At 56.4% G+C, this 8,697-nt stretch overlaps 1 protein-coding gene across 1 annotated transcript; it reads left to right on the top strand.

Annotated features, from left to right (window-relative positions):
- Window positions 1-497: 497 nt before the first annotated feature.
- On the top strand, window positions 498-3,574 carry LOC119339011 (probable galactinol--sucrose galactosyltransferase 6). Its single transcript, XM_037611201.1, has 5 exons — window positions 498-672; window positions 789-1,058; window positions 1,182-2,312; window positions 2,399-3,062; window positions 3,156-3,574. Exons 1-5 carry the CDS (start codon window positions 506-508, stop codon window positions 3,459-3,461), a joined length of 2,538 nt encoding a protein of 845 aa, XP_037467098.1. The 5' UTR covers window positions 498-505; the 3' UTR covers window positions 3,462-3,574.
- Window positions 3,575-8,697: the final 5,123 nt, after the last annotated feature.

Raw genomic sequence — 8,697 nt, 5'->3', positions numbered from 1 at the left:
GCCACCATCGAAGTCACGACGATAGCAGGATCACCCGCCACCCATCCTATCGCTACGAGGTCTCATTCGTTTCTTTGGGAGGATTTCTAGGTGATTTTCACTCATGTTTTTTTCCCAATGGGTAGCATTCGTCTCACAGTAATAGAGATATTAGTTTTTGTAAAATAGCACATATTGCTTTTCCTAGTTCTCTATTTTTTTTGAACACCATAGTTCTCTAATTTGAAACTTCTGTGAACCGAACGAGTCATGCCCTCGTGGTTCCTTCCTCGTGTGGCGAGGAGGGGAGTCGGGCCCGTACACGCCATGCCAACCAAGCAGAAAAAAGCTGGACGGATTAGCACCAGCGACAAAGCGCGCCACCAAACAACCAACGACGCACACTGTCAGCAGCCCACTTCCCCGTCTTCCACACCCAATCCCATCCCATCTCGTCCCCATCCGATCCGGCGGACCGCAACAGATTTAACAGCCAGCCGCCAATGCCCCCCGGCTCCCACCCGTGATGGCGCGCGCAGCACTCATCTCCAGCACCGGGGCCGCCGCATCCTCCTCATCCCCCTCTCCTCGCGCGCGTATATATACCCGCGCGCCCTCTTCCTCTTCCCGCCCACCGCTCCTCGCCTCTCCGCCCCTCCGCCTCCTCCCCGATCCCCAATCCAGTCCTCGTCGGTGCGTGCATTCTTCGGTCCTCCCTTTCTTGTTCTTGTTCTTGTTCTTTTTCTTGTTTTCCCGGTCGTCGGTGTTGCGTTCGCCTTGTTAACCAACCTTGTTGGTCTGTGCTGTAGGTGTTCGATTAAGACTCTTGCGGCGGTCAAGGGGGCGTCGTTGTCCGGCCGGCGGAGCGCGAGGGAGGAGAAAGAAGAGATGACGATCGAGTCGTCCGTGAGGCTCGCCGGCGGGGAGCTGTCGGTCGGCGGGCGGACGGTGCTGTCCGGCGTGCCGGACGCGGTGTCGGCGTCGCCCGCGGCGGCCCGGGGCCCCGTTGACGGCGTCTTCCTCGGCGCCGACCTCGCCGGCCCGGCCTCCCGCCACGTCGTCTCCCTCGGCGCCATGAGGTGCGTCCGCTCCCCCGCCCGCCTGACGCGATCTCGGAGGACGCGACGCGGTTCTGTGTGCCTGTTCGGTAAAGTCTCGATCGGCATTGATCTGATTCGGTTTTCGGTTGGTGTGTGCCGCAGGGGCGTGCGGTTCATGGCGTGCTTCCGGTTCAAGATGTGGTGGATGGCGCAGAGGATGGGCGACAAGGGCGGCGACGTCCCGCACGAGACGCAGTTCCTGCTGGTCGAGTCGAGGGCCCCCGGCACCGGCGGGGAGGAGGAAGAGACGTCGTACGTCGTGTTCCTCCCGCTCGTGGAGGGCGCGTTCCGGGCCAGCCTCCAGGGCGGCGGCGCGGGCGGCGACGAGCTCCAGCTCTGCGTCGAGAGCGGCGACGCCGGCACGCTCGCCAGTTCCTTCGACCGCGCGCTCTTCGTGGGCGCCGCGGACTCCGACCCTTTCGCCGCCATCGCCGGCGCCGTCGCGGCCGTCAGGTCCTGCCTCGGGACCTTCCGCCCGCGCGCCGAGAAGAAGCTCCCCGCGATCGTTGACTACTTCGGGTGGTGCACGTGGGACGCCTTCTACCAGGACGTCACCCAGGAGGGCGTCGAGGCCGGGCTCCAGAGCCTCGCCGCCGGCGGAGCGCCGCCCAAGTTCGTCATCATCGACGACGGCTGGCAGTCGGTCGGCACCGACAAACAGAGCCCCGACGTGGACTCTGTGGGCGAGGCCGGCAAGTCGCCGCCCCTTCCCCGGCTCACCGGCATCAAGGAGAACAGCAAGTTCCAGAGCGGCGACGACCCGGCCACCGCCACGGGCATCGAGACGCTGGTGCGCGCGGCGAAGGAGAAGTACGGGCTCAAGTACGTGTACGTCTGGCACGCCATCACCGGCTACTGGGGCGGCGTGCGGCCGGGCGTCGCCGGGATGGAGGCCTACCGCTCCACCATGCAGTTCCCCAAGATCTCGCCGGGCGTGGCGGAGAACGAGCCCAACATGAAGACCGACGTGCTCACCCTGCAGGGGCTCGGCCTCGTGCACCCGCAGGCCGTGCACCGCTTCTACGACGAGCTCCACGCGTACCTCGCCGCCGCCGGCGTCGACGGCGTCAAGGTGGACGTGCAGTGCGTCCTCGAGACGCTCGGCGCCGGCCACGGCGGCCGCGTGCAGCTCACCAAGGAGTACCACCGCGCGCTCGACGCCTCCGTCGCCAAGAACTTCCCGGACAACGGCATCATCGCCTGCATGAGCCACAACACCGACGCCCTCTACTGGTAAGACAGAACTCAATCCCTCCATTGACGACATCCAAATCTTCTCAGAGAAATTTCATCGTCATCTCTGCTGAATCTACGTGCAGCTCGAAGCAGACGGCGGTGGTGAGAGCGTCAGACGATTTCTTCCCGAGGGAGGCGGTGTCGCACACGATCCACATCGCGGCGGTGGCCTACAACAGCGTGTTCCTCGGCGAGTTCATGCTCCCGGACTGGGACATGTTCCACTCCCTGCACCCCGCCGGCGACTACCACGGCTCGGCGCGCGCCATCAGCGGCGGGCCCGTGTACGTCAGCGACGCGCCGGGGAAGCACGACTTCGAGCTGCTGAGGAAGATGGTGCTGCCGGACGGCACCGTGCTGCGCGCGCGGCTGCCGGGCCGGCCGACCAAGGACTGCCTGTTCGCGGACCCGGCGCGCGACGGCGCCACCCTGCTCAAGATCTGGAACATGAACAGGTTCACGGGCGTGCTCGGCGTGTACAACTGCCAGGGCGCGGCGTGGAGCTCCGCGGAGAAGAAGAACGTCTTCCACCAGGAGGCCGGCGCCGGCGCGCTGACCTGCGGCGTCAGGAGCCGCGACGTCCACCTCATCGCCGAGGCGGCGACGGACGGCGGCGACGGGTGGGGCGGCGACTGCGCCGTGTACCGCCACGGCGCCGGCGACCTCGTGGTGCTCCCCGACGGCGCGGGGCTGCCCGTGTCCCTCAAGGTCCTTGAGCACGACGTCCTCACCGTGTCGCCGATCAAGGTCAGCACCACCTGGTCCAATCTGATCGATATTTGTGGGCGGTACAATTCGCTTCTGTACCTGAACTGATCAAATGATCTTCGTGAACTGCAGGATTTGGCGGCCGGGTTGAGGTTCGCGCCGGTGGGCCTCGTGGACATGTTCAACGGCGGCGCGGCGGTGGAAGGCTTGACCTACAGCCTCCTTGCCGACGGCGACGAGGCGGTCGGGCTGGTGAGCATGGAAGTGCGAGGGCGCGGGAGGTTGGGCGCCTACTCGTCGGTCCGGCCGAGGAGTTGCACGCTGGGCTCAGCCCCGGCGGAGTTCTCTTACGACGCCTCCTCCGGCATGGTGATCCTCGAGCTCGAGTCCATGCCATTGCCCAAGGAAAGGGTTCACAAGATCGCCATTGAGCTGTAGGATTTTTAGGACCCCCTGCTCTGCGATCCGTCGATAGTGTATGTTTTCGTGATTATTATTGAATTGAAGGAATGGAGTAATATATGGTCACATTGATCATCCGAGTTAACCAATCTGCCGCTGCTATTTGCCCGAACTCTGAACTGAGCAAGCGGCCTCCACTAGTGTGGGTCCCACCTCCTCCTTATTTCCAATCAAGGTTTCGCACCTCAGTCCGTAACTTCAATCAGTAAGAATCCATCTGTAAGTGTAGCATTTCTCGGGTACCTGCCTACCTGGTTCTATGACGAACCTTTCAATCCGGACACCTACCTGCCGGCAATGGGACACGCACAGATTTCTCCTCTGTTTGTGTGGCGCTTTGGCAGAGGGGGATGCGTCCATCCGGTCCAGATCTGAATCTGAAGCACGTTCCTACGCTGCGGAACGGCTGCCCGCGTCAGTTTGGTCCATCTTATGAAGATCCACAGCTTGATAATTTATCTCACGAGCGGCTGTGTCAACATACTTAAATCCATAGATGACCGTCCCAGCGATCCATCCTCCTGCTTCTCTGGAAGATTTGGGATGCCCGGAACCTGAAAGCGTTCCGGTATCGACACTCCGCCGCCTCTCTATGACCTATGAGCCCAGTTCTCTTCCGCTTTTGATTCTCTAGAGTTTTCTTTTGGAATCGGGCATAACTTCTTTCCATTACTTTGACATAACGGAAATACACCAGTTCAGAAAAGGAGACAGAGAAGAAGAAAGTGAGTTCAAGCATCGTTGGACGAAACCTGATGACACCGCCAAATAGTTATGGCCGACCGGCCAAATTCAAGACAAACGCGCTCACGCAAGAGCACCAGGATGAACACCCACACAGGGGGTGAAAAGGACCAAAGTATTACAGAGAGGATTTAAAAACATAAACAAGCGACTAAGGAAGTGGGAGAACGATCAGCAGCGGTCGGACAAAGATCATCAGGGCTCCCCTCCATCTCGAACAGCAGCGCAAATGCGCATCATCTTCGACGCGTGGTCCTTCAGTATCTTGACCCGTCCTCAGGTCAGTCACATTACCTGGCTTCATCAAACCCGCCCAATACGACAAAAATGCACAACCAGAGAACACAATCTCAAAAGGGGTCTTGAGAATTTTGGATTCAAACATCGCCCTATTGCGACAGTTTCAAATAGCCCAAGTTGGAACTAAGCCAATAGTGTAGAAAACTTCACCATCAAGAAAAAAAAAGTAAAGCACCAGGCATTGGCTTGCCAAACATTATCTAGGCACAGATCGGTGCCAAACATATCAGCCACAGTTCTCTATATTATCTTGGCAACTGGGCACATGAAGAAGAGGTGTTGTGAAGTTTCACGCTCTCCGCAAAACGAACACTTAGGGTTACCTTTCCAGTTCCAACGTTTCATTACGTCCCTAGGAAGGATAGCATCTTGGAACAGTTGCCACAAAAAGATTTGGATTTTCAAAGATGGTTTTGCATTCCAAATCCATGTGTTGTCACAGTCAGAGATGTTTTTTTCCCCGACAAATGATAAATGGACTTAGTAGTAAAGCAAGATTTCACTCCCAGTGCCCATTTGACAATGTCCCCCTTGTCGGTGTCAAAACCGGCGGATCACGGGTAGGGGGTCCCATACTGTGCGTCTAAGGCTAATGATAACAGGAGGCTGGGGACACGATGTTTTGCCCAGGTTCGGGCCCTCTCGATGGAGGTAATACCCTACTTCCTGCTCGATTGATCTTGATGATATGAGTATTACAAGAGTTGATCTACCATGAGATCGTAGAGGTTAAACCCTAGAAGCTAGCCTATGATCCTGATTGTTCTTGTCCTACGGACTAAACCCTCCGGTTTATATAGACACCGGAGGGGGCTAGGGTTACACAGAGTCGGTTACAGAGAAGGAAATCTACATATCCGAATATCCAAGCTTGCCTTCCACGCAAAGGAGAGTCCCATCTGGACACGGGACGAAGTCTCCAATCTTGTATCTTCATAGTCCAACTGTTGGGGAACGTAGCAGAAATTCAAAATTTTCTACGCATCACCAAGATCAATCTATGGAGATTCTAGCAACAAGAGAGGGAGAGGATGAGTGTATCTTCATACCCTTGAAGATCGCGATGCGAAAGCGTTACAAGAACGCGGTCGGTGGAGTCGTACACGAAGCAATTCAGATCGCGGTCGAATCCGATCTAAGCACCGAACAACGGTGCCTCTGCGCTCAACACACGTACAACCCGGGGACGTCTCCTCCTTCTTGATCCAGCAAGGGGAGAAGAGAAGTTGAGGGAGAACTCTGACAGCACGACGGCGTGGTGGTGGTGGAGCTCGTGGTTCTCCAGCAGGGCTTTGCCAAGCACTACGGAGGAGGAGGAGGTGTTGGAGGAGGGAGAGGGCTGCGCCAGGGAAGAGGTGCGGCTGCCCTCCCACCCCTCCACTATATATAGGGGCAAGGGGAGAGGGGGAGGCGCCCTAGGGTTTCCCCTAGGGGGCGGCGGCCAAGCAGATTGGATCTCCCTAGGCAAAATCCTAGGGAGACTTGCCCCCCAAGCCAAACAGGTGGAGGATTGCCTCCCAAGCCAGGTGGAGGCGCCCCACCTCCCCAAATAACGTGGGAAAGGGTGCGGGGGGCGCACCACTGAGGGAGTCCTGGATTAGGGGGCATCCGGACGGCCGGACTATATACATCGTCCGGACTATTGGAGCGTGAAGATGCAAGACTCAAGACTCCGTCCCGTGTCCGGATGGACTCTCCTTTGCGTGGAAGACAAGCTTAGCGATACGGATATTATGTTTCCTTCCTTGTAACCGACTCCATGTAAACCCTAGCCCTCTCCGGTGTCTATATAAACCGAAGAGGGTTGTCCTTAGAAGGCCGATCACAATTACAATCATAATCATCATAGGCTAGCTTCTAGGGTTTAGCCTCTACGATCTCGTGGTAGATCTACTCTTGTACTACTCATATCTTCAATATTAATCAAGCAGGAAGTAGGGTTTTACCTCCATCGAGAGGGCCCGAACCTGGGTAAACATTGTGTCCCTTGCTTCCTATTACCATCAGCCTAAGACGCACAGATCGGGACCCCTTACCCGAGATCCGCCGGTTTTGGCACCGACATTGGTGCTTTCATTGAGAGTTCCTCTGTGTCGTCGCTGCAAGGCTGGATGGCTCGTCTCATTGTCAAGGACAACATTACCTCTAGGGGAGCACTAGCTGTAGGCCAAATTCTCCGACTTGGCGGCTTCATTATGGCCGCCCCATTGGCTCTCGTGCCAACGATGGCCTCTCGGGTCATCATGCATAACCTTCGCATCAATTCGGACTCGCCGAACAGATGGATCCGATAGAGCTATCCTCCCTTAATGAGCTCTTGGATCGCATCGCCGCTTTGGGAGTCGCTACGGACTATGACCGGATCGGGCTTAAACCCGACCAAAGGGAAATTAAATCCCCGCCGGCCACCCATGAGATAGCGGTAGTGGAGGAACCACATACGGATTACCCTCTATTCTGCGGACGAATCGTGTCCGAATCACCGAGCTCCCTGAGCCGAACTCCCGCTCAAAGGAAGACATGGCCCAGATCCTGGACTTAGGATCGGGTATTCGGCCGGAAAAATTGGGCAGCATCCCGGATCTCGAGCTGTCGAACTCGGAGGCTCCCCTGCCCCTAGGCGCTAGGCCGGATCAGAATCCAGATTCAGCCACGAACACCCACCCGTGCTTAAGCCGTCTCTCCCATATCCGACAAGAGCCCCATGAGACAGTACATCGCTACTGGGCCAGATTCCTCCTTGTGCTGAATAAGGTCAAGGACTGTCGTGAGGAGGACGCAGTCTCACTTTTCTGCAAAAATTGTACGGACAAAGGAATCCTTAATGCTATAAGTCGCCGTGACATAGTACACCTTGCTAACTTGGCAGCCATAGTACAGAAATACTGTGCGATGGAAAGCGCCTGGAAAACCCGAACAAAATTTTGGGATAGCCCGGCCCTTACCAAAACCTTTGTTCGAGCTAAACGGGCGAACTCTCGTAAGTCGGCCGATCCAATCCCCAAGAAGTCGAAGCCCACCCTAGGGCGTGGAACCATATTGGAAGAATGGCTCAATGGGCCATGTAAGCTCCATAGTACGCCGGACACAACACCAACCCATAGCCTCAGGGCATGTTGGATACTCCGGCAGGTAGCAAAAAGTGGCGAGGATCTACTTGTAAGCCATAAAGCGGAACAACCTCCCGCCAAAGAACACAATACGGTACTAACAGTCTTCGAGACTTTCGCCTCAAACAATAGGCGCAAGCGAGCTCATCAAAGCCCCACTGGAATCTACCATGTGGCAAAAATAAATCCGTGGAACGACACTTCAATAACTTTCAATGCCAGTGACGAACCTCTATTCCAGACCGTCCGGGCGCCAGCCGCTCTGGTCCTTAGCCCAATAGTGGACGGCTTTTGGCTCACTAAAGTACTCATGGACGGCGGAAGCGAATTAAACTTGATCTACGAAGAAACACTCAAAAAGATGGAAATTGATAAAAGCCGCATTGAACAAAGCGGCACAACCTTCAGAGGAATTATCCCCAGTAGGGAAGCACGGTTTGCGGGAAAAATCACACTCGATGTGGTATTCGGCACCCTGGAGAATTACAGGTCCGAAGAAATCACATTCCAAGTGGCTCCTTTCAGCAGCGGATACCATGCCCTTCTAGGGTGGGACACGTTTGCGAGCTTTCAAGCTATACCTCATTATGGGTACATGAAGCTTAAAAATGCCCGGACCCAATGGAATCATCACTCTAGCCAGTGATCCGGACGTCGCACTCCGCGCCGCAAACAAAACCGCAACACTAGCCTTGGAAGCATTATCCGAAGCCCTAGCAGCCGAAGAATTGACAACACTGCGTGCCACCATGGACAGGGACGACTTGATACTCGACAAGCGACCCAAGTCCACCTCGTTTAAACCCGCAGACGAGATAGTCAAATTCCAAGTCCATCCAACAGACCCCACGAAGACAGCTTCCATCGGGACACAGTTGAGCCCCGCAATGGACGCTGCACTGCGAGACTTCTTACGCGAGAATTGGGACATTTTCGCCTGGCACCCATCAGACATGCCGGGCATCCCATGCAGATTGGCCGAACACAATCTCAATATACTAAAAGGATACAAACCTGTCAAGCAGACTTTAAGGCGGTTAGCCCAAACGACAAGCCAT

This window comes from Triticum dicoccoides, chromosome 7B, assembly GCF_002162155.2.
Source record: "Triticum dicoccoides isolate Atlit2015 ecotype Zavitan chromosome 7B, WEW_v2.0, whole genome shotgun sequence".
Classification (NCBI taxonomy): Eukaryota; Viridiplantae; Streptophyta; class Magnoliopsida; order Poales; family Poaceae; genus Triticum; species Triticum dicoccoides.
The sequence above is the reverse complement of the archived record's forward strand: the minus strand, read 5'-3'. Positions and strand labels throughout refer to the sequence as shown.